Genomic DNA, 16,513 nt, shown 5'->3' on the forward strand with positions numbered 1-16,513 from the left:
TTACTTGGAAGGCTGAGGCAGGAGCATCACTTGAACCCAGGAGGCAGAGGTTGCAGTGAGCCAAGATGGCGCCACTGTACTCCGGCCCGGGTGACAGAGTGAGACTCCGTCTCAAAAAAGCAAAAACAGAAAAAAACTTGTATCAGAAAATTTAAATGATTAATGTCAGAACTCAAAGTTTAAAATTTGCATGTGCAAATTTATGTAGGATATTTATGATATTTGTTTTGGCAGATTTCGGCCTAAGTAAAGAGTCTATTGACCATGAAAAGAAGGCATATTCTTTTTGTGGAACTGTGGAGTATATGGCTCCAGAAGTAGTTAATCGTCGAGGTCATACTCAGAGTGCTGACTGGTGGTCTTTTGGTGTGTTAATGGTAAGGTTTGAATTTGGGGTTTTTTGGGGGGGAAGGAGGTTGTTTGTTAAGTGAGGATTAGCAGTGAATGTTAAAGAAACTGGTGTTTTTGTTTTATTTTATACCATATGTAATAAGTAACCAAGAAAAATTACATGCAGTATAGAAGGACTATGAAATCTATTAGCTGCTTCTATCTCATCCTAATTTGAAAAGGCAAAAAAAAAAAAAATATTACCATAGATTTCCTGCTAATAGTAACAATCTAAAGCATTAATGGTATTTACTCTTTTGGAGAAACTGGTCCAGAAATCTATTAGTAAGTGACACTTAAAATAAGTTTGTTTGGCCGGGTTCAGTGGCTCACACCTGTAATCCTAGCACTTTGGGAGGCTGAGGCGGGTGGATCACCTGATGTCAGGAGTTCAAAACCAGCTTGGCCAACATGGCAAAACCCCATCTCCACTAAAAATACAAAAATTAGCCGAGCAGGATGGCATACACCTGTAATCCCAGCCACACTGGAGACTGAGACTGGAGAATCGCTAGAACCTGGGAGGCAGAGGTTGCAGTGAGCCAAGATCATGCCACTGCACTCCAGCCTGGGCAACAGAGCAAGACTGTGTCTCAAAAAACAATAAAATAAGTTCTGCCAGGCGCGGTGGCTCACGCCTATAATCCCAGCACTTTGGGAGGCCGAGGCAGACAGATCACTTAAACTCAGGAGTTCGAAACCATACTGGCCAACATGGTGAAACCCTGTTTCTACTAAAAATACAAAAATTAGGCTGGGCGTGGTGACTCATGCCTGTAAAACCAGCCTGGACAATGTGGTGAAACCCCATCTCTACTACAACTACAAAAAATTAGCCAGGCATGATGGCACACACCTGTAATCCCAGCTACTTGGGAGGCTGAGGCAGGAGAATCACTTGAACCCAGGAGACGGAGATTGCAGTGAGCCAAGATCGTGCCACTGCACTCCAACCTGGGTGACAGAGTGAGACTGTGTCTCAAAAAAAATAAAATGTAAGTTCATATGAAATTGGCATATTTATCAAATTGTTCACATATCTATACTTTAAAATTGCCATTTGAAATGTGATTGTTGAAGCTGAGCATGGTGGCCCATGCCTCTAATCTCAGCACTTTGAGAGGCTGAGGGGGAGGATCCCTTGAGTCCAGGAGTTCAAGACCAACCTGGGCAACATACTGAGACCTCGTTTCTACAAAAAAATATGTACAAAATTAGCCAGTCATGGTGGCACAGGCTTGTAGTCCCAGCTATTCGGGAAGCTGAGGTGGGAGAATTGCTTGAGCCCAGGAGATGGAAACTGCAGTGAGCCGAGATTGCACCACTGCACTCCAGCCTGGGCTGCAGAGCCAGGCCCTGTCTCAAAAATAAAAATGTGATTGATTTCCATTAAAAAAAAAAAAAACTCTATAGCTCAGTTGTTTTAGGAATTATCAAGAACTTCAGTAACGAATATGGTAGAAATAGAAAACACTACATAGCAATTTTAAAATATTTGGTTATAATTAAGATGATGCTTTTTTTTGCCTTCTGGCCTTGAGATTTTATATTTATTGACTAATACTTCTGATTGTTTTGCCTTTCTGTAGTTTGAAATGCTTACTGGTACACTACCTTTCCAAGGAAAAGATCGAAAAGAAACAATGACTATGATTCTTAAGTAAGTACTCCCTTAATATAGATGTTTTGATGAGATTTTAAAATAAATGCTTCAGGCTGGGCGCTGTGGCTCATGCGTGCAATCCCGGCACTTTGGGAGGGCGAGGCAGATGGATCACTTGAGATCAGGAGTTCGAGACCAGCCTGGCCAACATGGTGAAATCCCATCTCTACTAAAAATACAAAACTTAGCCAGGCGTGGTAGTGCACACCTGTAGTCTCAGCTACTCGGGAGACTGAGGCGGGAGAATCCCTTGAACCCAGGAGGTGGAGGTTGCAGTGAGCTGATATTGCACCACTGCACTCCATCCTGGGCAACAGAGCGAGACTCTATCTCAAAAAAAGTAAAATAAAATAAATGTTTCACACTAAAAAAATGAGATTTTAGAGTGTTGGCTGTAGTATAAGAAATAACTAAGAAATTCATCAATATTACATGGTTTGAATATGAACAGACTGCATAGATTTAGAGTACTCATATTATCTTCATGTTAATAGTGAAATACTGAAAGCTTTACTTTTGAGATTTGTAATATGACAAGGATGCCCATTATTTCACTTCTGTCCACATTGTCCTAGAAGTCCTAGCCAATATGGTAAGTCAAGCAAAAAAGTAAAGTATAAGGTTTAAAAAGAAGAAATAAAATTATCATTATTTAGATAACATGACTGTATCCGTAGAAGATCCAGTCATCAACCTGCACAACATAGCAAAACCCTATCTCTACAAAAAAATGCAAAAATTAGCCAGGCATGGTGGTAAGCACCTGTATTCCCAGCTACTTTGGGGGGTGGGGGATGGGGGCTAAGACAGGAGGATCATTTGAGCCCAGGAGGTTGAGGCTGCAGTAGGCTGAGATGGTTCCACTGCACCCCAGCCTGGGTGACAGAGCAAAACCCTGTCTCAGAAAAGAAAAGAAAATCCAGTGATCATATAAATTCTTGGAATTAATAAGAGTTTAGCAAAGTTACTGGATACAAGGTCAATAAACAAAAATCTATTCTGTGTCTCTATACTAGCAAAAGAAAATGGAATTTTTATCCGGGCAAAGTGGCTGACGCCTGTAATCCCAGCACTTTGGCAGGCCGAGGTGGGCAGATCACCTGAGGTCCGGAGTTCGAGACCAGCGTGGCCAACATGGCAAAACCCTGTCTCTACTAAAAATACAAAAAATTAGCCGGGCATGGTGGCTGACGCCTGTAATCCCAACTAGTCGGGAGGCTGCAGCAGGAGAATCACTTGAACCCGGGAGGCGGAGGTTGCAGTGAGCCAAGATCGTGCCACTGTGCTCCAGCCTGGGCAACAAGAGTGAAATTCCATCTCAAAAAAAATGGAATTTTCAAAGAGGTTACTGTTTACAACAGTGTAAAAATTCTCAGATACCTAATGATAAATCTAGCAGAAGTTATGTAAGACCTCTTGAAAAAAACAGAAAATTTTATTTAAAGAAATTTTAAAAGACCAAAATAACTTGAAAGGATATACTATGTTCATGTTATGACAGACCCGGTGTTGTAAAGATAACAGTACTATAGATCAGTGTTATCCACTAGAAATATAATGTGAACCAGCCAGGCATGGTGGCTCATGCCTGTAATCCCAGCACTTTGAGATGCCAAGGTGGGCAGATTGCTTGAGCCCAGGAGTTTGACACCAGCTTGGACAACATGGCAAAACCCCATCTCTACAAAAATAAAAATTAAAAAATTAGCCAGATGTGGTGGCACGTGCCAGTAGTCCCAGCCACTTGGGAGGCTGAGGTGAGAGGATCACTTGAGTCTGGGAGGTCAGGGCTGCAGTGAGCCCTGATCACACCACTACACTCTAACCTGAGCAACAGAGTGAAGAGCAAGGCCCTGTCTCAAAAAAAAAAAAGAAAGAAAGAAAATATAATGCAAACCACATACATAATTTTAAGTTTTCTAGTAGCTACATTTAAAAAAGTAAAAAGAGACAGGACGTGGTGGCTTATGCCTATAATCCCAGCACTTTGGGAGGCTGAGGTGGGTGGATCACCTGAGGTCAGGAGTTCAAGACCAGCCTGGCCAACATGGCAAAACCCTGTCTCTACTAAAAATACAAAAATTAGCTGGGCGTGGTGGTGGGCACCTGTAATCCCAGCTACTTGGGAGGCTGAGGCAGGAGAATCACTTGAACCCGGGAGGCGGAGGTTGCAGTGAGCCAAGATCACACCACTGCACTCCAGCCTGGCTGATAAGTGAAATTCTGTCTCAAAAAATAAAAAAGTAAAAAGAAAGTTAATTGTAATATTTTATTTAACCCAGTGTACCCAAGATGTTATTTCAGCATGCAACCAATGTTAAAATATGATTGAGGTATTTGTTTACAACCAGTTTTTTTCATACTCATTTGAAATTCAGTGTATTTTACACTTGCAATGTGGATTGGCACATTTCAGGTGCTCAGTAGCCGTATGTGGCTAGTGGCTACTATAATGGATGACAAAACTATAGTTTCAATGCAAATAAAATTAAAATCCTAACAATTTTTAATGTGGATCTTGATAAACTGATTCTAATATGAATACAAAAGACCAAGAATAGCTAAAATACTCTTGAAGACCAAGATAGGAAGACTTGCTTTACCAGGTATTAAGTCTTATTGTAACAGTAATTAATACGGCATTGAAACAAGTGTGGAAAGTAGATCTATGCAATAGAATAAAGAGCCCAGAAACAGATCTATATATGTGGTCACTTAATTTGCAACCATTGGGAATTTCAGAGCAGTAGGGAAAGAATAGCCTTTTCTTAATAAATCATGCTGGAAAAGTTAAATATTCGTATAAAAAATAGGCAGGGAGTGGTGGCTCACACCTGTAATCCGAGCACTTTGGGAGGCTGAGGTGGGAGGATCACTTGAGGCCATGAGTTCAAGAATATAAAATTTATCCAGGCATGGTAGTGCACACCTGTAGTCCTAGCTACTTGGGAGGCTGAGGTGGGAGAATCACTTAAGCCAAGAAGGTTAAGAGTGCAGTGAGCCATGATCATGCCATTGCCCTCCAGCCTGGGTAATAGAGCAAGACCGTGTCTCAAAAAAAATTTGCTTTGAAAAATTTTTTTTAAATTCCTACCTTCCACCATACATAAAAATCATTGCCATTCTATTTAGAACCCCAATCAATAAGAAAAAGCCAACCCAATAAAAACGTGGGCAAGAGACTTAGGGATCTGACAGAAGAGAATATTCAATGGCCAAAAAACTTATGAAAAGATACTCAACCTCGTTAATCAGAAAATGCAAATTAAAATCACAAGGAAATATCACTGCCTACTCACCAGAATGGCTAAAATTAAAAAGATTGACAGGAGCATTCTGAACCATTTTTGGCCCAGACTGCTGCCCTATTCAAAAATTTTGAAAATAAAAATAAATAAAAATAAAAAGACTGACAGTTCAAAATGGTGGGATGTGAAGCAGTGGCAACTTTTATACATAGCTGGAAGGAATATCAATACTCATATAACCACTTTGGAGAACAGTTTTTGTCCTTATCTTCTAAAGACAAATGTATGTATATCCTTATCCAGTTAGCCCCACTCCTAGACATGCACCCATGTTAAAACAATCTAGTTACTCACACATCAAAAAACAAGTACAAAGTTGTTCATAGCAACATTATTTGTAATAGCCAAAAAGTGGAAACCTTATTATTAACAGAAGAGTGAATTAATAAATGATGGTATATTCATACAGTCGAATACAATAGAAGTTGTATTTACTATATGTATTTTAGGCTCTGTGGGCCACACACAGCCTCTGTCACATATTCTTTGTATTTTTTTTCCAACCCTGTAAAAATATAAAACAATTCTTGAGAGCCATTCAAAAACAGGCTGAAGCCTTGGCCCATGGGTGTAGTATGCCATACAACAAAGAAAATGAACAAACCACAGTTACATGCAACAGCTTAGATAAATCTCACAAGAATGTGGAGCTAAGGAAGTTCAGACACAAAAGAAAAAGTACTATATGATTATATTTGTAAAGTTTACAAAGCAGGCAAAACTAAAGCATAGTTTTTAGGGTTCATATTTAGATGGCTAAAAGCCTGAGGCAAAATAAGGAAAGTGGTTACACTGAATGAGAGGTTCTGGCAATGTTATGTGTCTTGGCCAGGTGACTGTTCAGTTTGTGGCAAATAATTGAGCTATGTACTTTGGGTGTTTTTGTTCGGGGTTTTTTGAGGTATTTTATATTCTACACAATAAAAAAGGTCTGAAAAGATGTGCTATATAAATGAATGTTCACTGAACTTTCATCACTGAACCTTTGTCACTTCATCTACTTTGATCCCTCCCTTTCAGCAAACAAACACTCTTGTGTTGAAGAACTAAATCCTTCTTTGACTTGGCCTTCCTTTCAAGTTACTGTACCATCTTCCTGCATCCTTTCAACACAAAGCCTCTTCAAGAAGTAGTGTGTGCTTTCTGTTACTACTTTTTTGGCTTCTTTTATTTCACAGCCTATTTGTCATTCATCCCTACCACTCTGCTGAAACTGCTCTCACTGTGGCTATCAGTGGTCTTCTGGTTGCTAAAACCAGGGGCAAGTTGTCAAAAGGATGACTCTGTACCATTTATTCACACAATTCATTTAACAGATGTTTCAGTTCTTGCTACTCATACTTGAGAGGTAGTATTAACAAGACTGAAAAGGTCTTTGGTGGACTTCAGAACTTATATTTTAGTGGGGGAGACGAGGAATTAATATCTAAACAATTTCAGGTAGTAATAGGAGATATAAGGATAATAAATCAGAAATCTGTACTCGTAATAGTGACCCGTTACTGTATGAGGGAAGGAGCAGAAAGCAGGAACCATATTAGATGGGACACTCAAGAAAGGCATCTCTGAGTATTTGACACTGTTGGCCACTCCCTCCCTCCATTGTTTTTCATGCTTTCATCTGCTTCTCCCACCTCTCTAACCATTCCCCTTTTGGTCACTTTTACATGAGTCACTTTTACATGATTTCTTCTCTTCCTGTTTTTCCTTTTTTAATTATAAAAGTTTTCAAAAATGAATTCTCAAAAATAGAATAATTCAGTGAACACATATACCTGTCACCCAGATTCGACATTTATCAAGATTCGGCCATTTCACTTTATCTATTCTTTTTTTCTTTTCTTTACTGAAGTATAATAAGTATTCCAAACATATCTACTTAATTCAGTTTGCCTTGCTAAAAATATGGATGTTTTCTTACACATCCACATAAAACTAGCAATAATGCCTAGGTATCATCAGTCCTTAACCAGTTTTTTCAGATTTTCTTCAAAACTGTGTCTTTAGAGTTGGATCCATATCAAGCCTGCACATTCCATTTGGTTGTACTTCTTAAACTTCTGTTAGTCTAGAACAATCTATCCCTGTTTTTCCCCTGCTGTTTATTCGTAGAAACCAAGTCAGTTGTTTTATGGAACTCTGCTTTCTGGATTTATATTGTCAAAGAATGAGACCCCCTCTCAACACCTGAAATAAAGCATAAAACTTACTTTATTGCTTGCTATGGTAAGGCTAGAGTCTCCCCCAAACACAGTAGACCACTAATCTTATATAGAGTTTTGAGGAAGGGTGGAGCTCAAGAACTGGCAGATTTTCAGGTCTGTAAGTGGGTTGACATTATCTGTAAGAATGTGATTATTTGGGTGGGACTGTTGTTGATCAGTGGGCACTCAGGTGTGTTTATTGGAGTGAGTCCATTCCTGTTTGGCTAATTTTCAGAGACAAAAAGCAGTTACTCATCCTTGCAGGTGTTCACTAGGCAAGTTGTCATTGATCAATTCAGTGCATTTTAAACCAACTGAAAGGATTTAAAACCAGTTCTGGTGGTTCTCTTGTTACCACGGTTACATAACAATTAGTCTTTTCCTAGGAGTATGGAAACTTTTTTTATTCCCTTAGTGTTATTAACTTGATCCTCTGTCCTATTTTTGGTTAAACTGTTTTAGCAAGATTATTTCACAGCTAATACTGTGTGGTCCTTGTTACATCAGGAGGCTTACAATACCTGGTTGCCCCCACTTTAAGTGATGGGCTCCAGTGGTTGCAGCTGATTCCTCCATAGTAAAGTTCCCCGTCATGCTTTTAACTAATGGTTCTATCCATTAATAATCATTACTTGGAACAGTTATTTTATAAGGAATTCAAAAGTGATGAATTGCTTTTTAAAAAAAAAAAAGCGGGGGGGAGTGGTTTAGAAACGAGATCTTGCTCTGTTGCCCAGACTTGAATGCAGTGGCATGATCACAGCTCACTGCAATGTCAAACTCCTGGGCTAAAACAATCCTCCTGCCTCAGCCTCTCTCGAGTAGCTAGGACTACAGGTACACCACCACTCCCAGCCAAGTTCTTTAATCTCTTGTACAGATGGTATGTTGCTATGTTGCCAGGCTGGTCTCAAACTCCTGGGCTCAAGTGATCCTCCCACCTCTGCCTCCCAAAGTGTTGGGATTACAGGCATGAGCCACTATGTCCGGCCATGATTTTCTATTATTATTATTCCTTCCTCATTTATTAGCTGGTATTTTCTCAACAAACTTTCCCTCATCAACTATGATGATTTAATTACTTGAATTAAAGCTCATCCAAGAAAAAGAGAATAAATACTTAATTATTTTCTTAATTGTTTCTAATGTCAGAGCCCTAGTTACTTCCTAGTGGGGGTAATATCCAGTGAGTTGAGTTTTTGTGTTTTGACTTTGCTTTTTCTTATTTTACTGTAATAAACTAATGGGATTTAATAATCAGTGTGATTCAGCCCATTGCATTCATTATTTTTAATGCCCAAATTGTTGTTTTTCTGACTACCTTTTAAATGGTCTTATCCCCCAGAATCCATCTATGATATGCTTTTCTTCCCCCTCTGCACTCTTTCCTGACTGACTTCAGTCTTTCCTATAACTACCCTCCACATTTTAATTACTCTCAAATCACTCTTTCTTACATGAATTTACCAGGCATTAGACCTGTGTTTCCATTTACTCACCTGTCTGGCCCTCCCAAAACATATTACATGCATGACTTCACATTTTTGAACTAAAGGTATCTTTATTTGCTGTTCTTTTCTTATACTCCCAGTTATCAGCATTTTCATGCACCCTCTTTCCCAAACCAGAAACCTGGAAATCATTTTTTATTCCTTCTCTCTTTTGCATAATTAGGTATTCTCCATATTCGATCTCAGAATTATTTCACTGTTCCAGCCTTTCCTCTGAATTACACTGCTTGAAGTATTCAGAAAACAGTGACCTCTTACCCACTCTATCTGACCACATTCCTAAGTTGATTGCCTACCACTTATGACCTCTTCCCACTCCAAATTATTCTCTACTACCCTTGGAGTTACCTTCTTGAAAATAAGTCTGGTCATGTTAGTTCACTGTTTCAGGACCTCTGCTGCATCCCTGTTACCTAATACAATAGTGTTTCCCTAGATGTGTCCAAGAGAGTATTAATTCTACAAGATGTTAATAAATATTCTTTGAAAAAGAGGTGCTGGAAATAAATACTTAGAAAATACTGATTTCGCCCATAATCCCAGCACTTTGAGAGGCTGAGGTGGGAGGATCACTTGAGGCTAGGAGTTCGAGACCAGCCTAGCCAACATGGCAAAACTCCATCTCTACAAAAAAAAAAAAAAAAATCAGCCAGGTGTGGTAGCACACACCTGTAATCCCAACTACTTGGGAGGCTAAGACTCGAGAATCCCTTGATCCCAGAAGGCAGAGGTTGCAGCGAGCCGAGATTGTGCCACTACACTCCAGCCTGGATACTCTTTTAAAAAAAAAAAAAGTTCTAGATTTCTCAGCCTTTTTATATGCAGTGTATTTTAATTCTGTGTCTCTAATAGGGGGATATAATAGATAGCATTCTACAAGCTCATTGGGTCATGAATTTTTTTATTGTTGCTAACTATCTAGAGGGATTAATGTTATTCAGTAAAATTTGGGGAAACACTAGCCAAATGAATAAATTGTTAGCCTTTAGATTGCATTCAAGACCTTTCATAATCTCCTATGTTAAACTAAATATTCCCTACTGTTCCCTTGTCACTCTTTGCATATGTTCTTCTGCATTTGTCTCTTAATGTACTAGCATTGTCTGTATCCATCTTCACCATGGACCATGAGGTTCATGGGCTGTCTTTATCTCTGTATCCTCAGCACTAAACAGTGTCTGGCACATAATAGCTCAGTAACAACCCACTGAATAATAAATAGATCTGTTTCTGAAATAGGAATTTTCTCCAGCTCTATTATTATTGTCATACTTACAGGATTATTGGTTTCTTTAATTTGTAGTTTGGAAAAAGAATTAAAATTAGAGCTGAAACAGCCCTTCAGGTTCATCTAGGCCAGCAGTTTTTAGACTGTGTATCTTCAATATTTCACAATCCTCTTTCCCACAGTTCCCCTTCCCTTCAGGGTCTGTTAAAGGGAATAGAAAGGAAAAAGTGGCATATGAAACACATGTTCTCTTAGCAGCTTTAAATGTTAGGTTTCTTAAATTCCCTTTGAGGAGGAGTTCCGAGGCTATATGTTGGGAGCTATTGGTCTAGAGTCAAATCCCTTTGCTTATAAAGAAATGATAACAGGCCCAGAATAATTGACTTTCCCACTGTCACAAAGTTCTTGGTAACAGCCAGAACTAGGATTCAAATGATCTTACTTTCACAGTGCTCTTTGCAAAATTTTAAAAAGTGAAAAAGCTCATTAGCTTATGTGCTAAAATTCAGTTATGTGTTCACATGAAAACCTGTACATAAATGTTCACTGTAGCTTTATTCATATTAGCCCAAAACTGGGCACAACCCAAATGTCCTTCAACAGATAATGGATAAACAAACTGTGACATATTCATACAGAAGCCATACATGTAATAAAATGGCATAGAACTAAACACACACACAAATAAGTGCAAATAAAACCAGTGCCATGTGAATGAGATCGTTGGATTGTCTCCATGTCAATATCCTGGATGTGATATTGTACTGTAGTTTTATAAGATGTTACCATTGGGGGAAACTGGGTAAAGGGCACAGGGCATCTCTCTGTATTATTTCTTACAACTGAGTGTGAATCTACAAGTATCTCAAAAAGTTTAAGAATTTTTAAAAACAAAAATACAAATGCCTCCAAAAAGTAAAATATTATGTGGATTTATTATTTAGAGCCAAACTTGGAATGCCACAGTTTTTGAGTCCTGAAGCCCAGAGTCTTTTACGAATGCTTTTCAAGCGAAATCCTGCAAACAGATTAGGTAAAAATTTTAACTAATTTGTTTATGTTGTGTGTTTGTTGGTGTTTGTTTTTGCGGGGGAGTAGGTATTTGTTTTGTGGTGGAATTATTAACTATTTAGACAAGGCTGGGCATGGAGGCTCATGCCTGTAATCCCAGCACTTTAGGAGACCAAGGCAGGAGAATTACTTGAGTCCAGGAGTTCAAGACCAGCCTGGGCAAAATGGCAAAACCTCATCTTTACAAAAAATTCAAAAATTAGCCAGGCATGGTGGTATGCGCCTGTAGTCCGAGCTACTCAGGAAGTTGAGGTAGGAAGATCTCTTGAGCCTGAGAGGTTGAGGCTGCAGTGAGCTGAGATCGCACCACTGCACTCCAGCCTAGGTGACAGAGCAAGCCCTTGTCGCAAAATTAATTAATTAATTAATTAGACAAGTATTGAAAACAAAGACTGAGCAATATGTATATTTCTCCTTGAAATAAAATTACCAATGAATCCATTTTTGATAGGTGCAGGACCAGATGGAGTTGAAGAAATTAAAAGACATTCATTTTTCTCAACAATAGACTGGAATGTAAGTACAGAATGAAAACTTGCTTGAAATATTTATTTATAATTAAAATATATCTAAGTCTCTTTTTTTTCCCTCTAGAAACTGTATAGAAGAGAAATTCATCCACCATTTAAACCTGCAACGGGCAGGCCTGAAGATACATTCTATTTTGATCCTGAGTTTACTGCAAAAACTCCCAAAGGTAAGGAGAAAATGTGAAAACCCAAATATAAGACAACAAATATTTTTTTTTCTTGTTCAGTCAGAAAATCTTTTCCAGACTCTGGACGTAGTTGCTCACACCTATAATCCCAGCACTTTGGGAGGCTGAGGCGAGCAGATCGCTTGAAGCCAGGAGTTCGAGACCAGTCTGGCCAACATAGTGAAACCCCGTCTCTACTAAAAATACCAAAATTAACTGGGTTTGGTGGCATGTGCCTGTAATCCCGGCTACTTGGGTGGCTGAGACACAAGAATCGCTTGAACCTGGGAGGTGGAGGTTGCAGTGCATCAAAATTGCGCCACTGCACTCCAGCCTGGGTGACAGAGCAAGACTCTGTCTCAAAAAGAAAAAAAGAAAATCTTTTCCTGGATAACTCTCTATGCTATCTTCAAATCTCCCAAATTTGCTGTAGATCAACCTTGTATCTCCCGCGTTGCCCCCCAAATAGGTTATTATTGAGGGCTGCAGTTTCTAATATGGTAGCCAGTAGCCACATGTGGCTAATTAAATTTAAATTAATTAAAATTTAAAATGTAGTTTCTCAGTCACACTAGGCACATTTCAAATGTTGAGAAGCTGCATGTAGCTAGTGGCTATCATATTAGACTGTAAAGATAAAGAAAATTTCTATCATTTCAGGAAATTCAGTGGGACAGCATTAATTTTGAATACCATTAACCCTATAATTCATTGATTTATTATATTCTTCAAATGAACTAGCTATTTTCTAGGCTCCGAGGGACTAGGATGTTGGTGTTGTAATGGCAATACACAATCAGAACAGATCGGATACAGTGCCTCACAGGTACCCCGGAAAGCAAGAGGTATATACTGTATACCTGAGAAGTAGAATTCCAGAATAAGTGAAAAAGGTCATAGTGTCAACAGTTTTTCCCTTAATTTCCTTTCAAATGAATCTTCTTTGTCACTTCTTACTCTTTTCAGATTCACCTGGCATTCCACCTAGTGCTAATGCACATCAGCTTTTTCGGGGGTTTAGTTTTGTTGCTATTACCTCAGATGATGAAAGCCAGGCTATGCAGACAGTTGGTGTACATTCAATTGTTCAGGTGAGTGGATGTCTAAATAATTTTAGATTTGGAATGTTGTAAGATATAGTTCATTCTGTGAATAGTTTTTTTTCTACTGACTTCAAGTGAGCAATTTAAAATACATTTTAGACTGGGCACTGTGGCTCACACCCGTAATCCCAGCACTTTGGGAGGCCGAGGCAGGTGGATCACTTGAGGTCAGAAGTTCAAGACCAGCCTGGCCAACATGGTGAAACCCCTATCTCTACTAAAAATACAAAAATGAGTTGGGCATGGTGGCGCATGCCTGTAATTCCAGATACTCAGGAGGCTGAGGCACAAGAATCACTTGATTCGGAGGCAGAGGTTGCAGTAAGCAGAGATCACACCACTGCACTCCAGCCTGGGTGACAGAGTTGAAACTCTGTCTCAAAAAATAAAATAAAATACATTTTATATCATTAACTTTACTCTTAGAAATTTTTTTCATATGTCATTGAAAAGGTTGCAAGAACCCAAATCCTAGATACCTATGTGACTTGAAAGTAGAGTTTTAGGCCAGGCACGGTAGCTCACGCTTGTAATCCCAGCACTTTGGGAGGCCGAGGCAGGCAGATCACGAGGTTAGGAGTTCGAGACCAGCCTGTCCAACACAGTGAAACCCCGTCCCTACTAAAAATACAAAAATTAGCTGGACGTGGTGGCGCATGCCTGTAATCCCAGCTACTCTGGAGGCCAAGGCAGGAAAATCGCTTGAATCCAGGAGGCATAGGTTGCAGTGAGCCAGGATCCACCACTGTACTCCAGCCTGGGCGACAGAGCTAGACTCTGTCTCAGAAAAAAAAAAAAAGAAAGTAGAATTTTAAAAGAGTTGAGATAAACATGACGATGTTGTCTATGTCCTCTCCTGTGCCTCAAAATGTTTTTCATGCCGAGTTTGTTTCACCCTCTGCCTCCTTCAGGTCAGCTATGATGAATTGAGGTCTTCTGGTTCTTCGATGTCTTAGAACAGGAGTCGGCAGACTTTCTCTGTGAAGTGTTAGATAATACTTGAGGCTTTGTGGGCTATATGGGCTCTGTCACAACTACTCAACTCTGCTTTGTATCTCAAAACAACCACAGACAATACATAAACAAGTGGGCATGGCTGTGTGCCAATAAAACTTTATTTACACACACGGGCAATGAATCAGATTTGGCTCACTGGCCATAGTTTGGCAACCTTTGCCTTAGAAAGATACAAGAAATAAAAATGAACTCAAATCTTAAGTCATCTTTCTAATCAAAGGGAACTAGATATATCTTTTAAAGCACTGGATTGTTTTTGGGATATCATTTGTACTTGGGTTTGCTTGATGATTAAGTTGCTTTTGCTCTAAAGTTTTTTCATGAGTTATCCTGTTTTTCATTTTGTAGAAAAACAAAACACTGGTTTTTAAGCAGAGCTCATGTTGAAATAGTCTGTGCCATTTACTATGCGAGCACATGAATATATGGCAAGTTTTTAAATTATAAATTCTGTACCTAACATAGAAACCACAAACATATATATTCTACAAAATTCAAGTTTTAACATATACAAAGCTCATAGGCATGGATGTCTCATATCAGTATAGCCAAGGGCAACACAACTTTCCTCAGCCTGTTTATGGAATCAATAAGTTGCTGTTCATCATCTACTGTATGTTATTAGTCCCTAACCCATGACCAGCTACTTTAGCAGAAGTTGTGTAAGGCTATGACTTCAGGATGAAGAAAGGAGGGTGTGGCTACTAAAAGTCCAAAATGTTGGTAACAGGTATTGCTTGCAAATACATTATTTTTATTTAATCTTCACCATTACCCTCTGAGAAAATAGCAGGCTGAAAGTTACACAGCCTGTAAGTGGTGCATCTGAGACAAGAATTCAGATATTCTAATTCTGAATCCTCCTAAATCCTTTCCTTCTATACCATAGGTTTCAAATTTCACATTTGCAAAGGTGCTTGAAAACCTATAGCCAATTGGGGAGTGGAATAAGGCTGAATCACAGACAAAGATATAGGCCCCATTTCAAGTAGCTCTGCTTTTAAAGTCATATTTCTTGCTGTACATTTCATTGTAAACACTTCCAAAATCACTTGTTTGTAGAAGAATAAGTACTATAAAGATGTATTTTTATTCTTATTCATTTATATGTAGAGCATCAACAATGCATGCTGAGGAACATACTTCCCTATTATAAAATGCACTAAAGGCATTATGGGACTCTTCACCAATTTATAATTTTTTGTAGCAGTTACACAGGAACAGTATTCAGTTTACTGATGGATATGAAGTAAAAGAAGATATTGGAGTTGGCTCCTACTCTGTTTGCAAGAGATGTATACATAAAGCTACAAACATGGAGTTTGCAGTGAAGGTAAATATTTTTTTAGTTAAAATGCAATTTGTATAGTTCTTGTTCATGCATGTCAGTACCAGTTAAAAATTACACTCCTCTTGTTGTTAAAAGTGCCTTTTGTTATGAAAAAGTTAAATATCTGGCTAGTGATCTTCAGAGATCTTAATCTAGAACCCTGTGAGCTAAAGGTAAGGTGGTTATACATCTAGTTTGCCCAGAGCGGTACCAGTTTACACATCAAGTGATATTATTTTTTTTTTCACCTCAAATGATTTTTAAAGTATATTTTTACTCTAAGAAGTCCCCATTTTATGCTCAGGGTGTCAACAAATTCCTCAAAATTGTGTGCAAAATTTTGTATGTTTACATCTTCTCTGGCAAAATGTTCATACCTTTCTTTCTTTACATCTAAAAGGATCTGGGAACTAATGAATTAAAACCACTATCAAAATTCATTATCATTGGCTGTTTTAATTTCATCAAGTATCCTAAGGCAGAATTTTCTTTTTTTTTTTTTTTTTTTTTTTTTGAGACGGAGTCTTGCTCTGCCACCGAGGCTGGAGTGCAGTGGCCGGATCTCAGCTCACTACAAGCTCCGCCTCCCGGGTTTACGCCATTCTCCTGCTAAGGCAGAATTTTCTAAGCCAAAAACCAAGGAACCTAGCTCTGTGATAAAGTTTGAATTTCAAACCTTTAGTCATAAGTGAACAAACACTATGTTCAAGTCTCTTTTCACTTCTTGGAATAGTAACCTTTGCTCTCCAATCTCAAGCAATTCAAACAATGTCTAAAGCTTTCAACTTATTTGAACCTTAGGACTGGTTTATAAATATGCATAGCTCATGTTTAGAGAGAGAGTGACATTAGTTGTTATCACTTTTCTAAACTTAGATGTAACTGCTTTAAAGTTGTCAGTGTCGGCCGGGCGCGGTGGCTCAAGCCTGTAATCCCAGCACTTTGGGAGGCCGAGACGGGCGGATCACGAGGTCAGGAGATCGAGACCATC

The 16,513-nt window shown here is 38.8% G+C and overlaps 1 protein-coding gene across 4 annotated transcripts in view; it reads left to right on the forward strand.

Moving 5' to 3' along the window:
* The window catches only part of RPS6KA3 (ribosomal protein S6 kinase, 90kDa, polypeptide 3), a 118,626-nt gene that overhangs the window by 79,267 nt on the left and 22,846 nt on the right, over positions 1-16,513 (forward strand). For 2 of the 4 annotated variants that reach the window (XM_011940182.1, XM_011940183.1), the window contains 7 exons: positions 235-377; positions 1,980-2,050; positions 11,249-11,337; positions 11,827-11,891; positions 11,970-12,072; positions 13,039-13,163; positions 15,400-15,525. In XM_011940182.1, coding sequence (XP_011795572.1) covers positions 235-377; positions 1,980-2,050; positions 11,249-11,337; positions 11,827-11,891; positions 11,970-12,072; positions 13,039-13,163; positions 15,400-15,525 — 722 coding nt within the window. The remainder of the gene's footprint in view (positions 1-234; positions 378-1,979; positions 2,051-11,248; positions 11,338-11,826; positions 11,892-11,969; positions 12,073-13,038; positions 13,164-15,399; positions 15,526-16,513) is intronic. The other 2 variants (XM_011940184.1, XM_011940185.1) reach the window with 1 other exon arrangement.

The sequence above is a fragment of the Colobus angolensis genome, unplaced genomic scaffold (assembly GCF_000951035.1).
Source record: "Colobus angolensis palliatus isolate OR3802 unplaced genomic scaffold, Cang.pa_1.0 Scaffold188, whole genome shotgun sequence".
NCBI lineage: Eukaryota > Metazoa > Chordata > Mammalia > Primates > Cercopithecidae > Colobus > Colobus angolensis.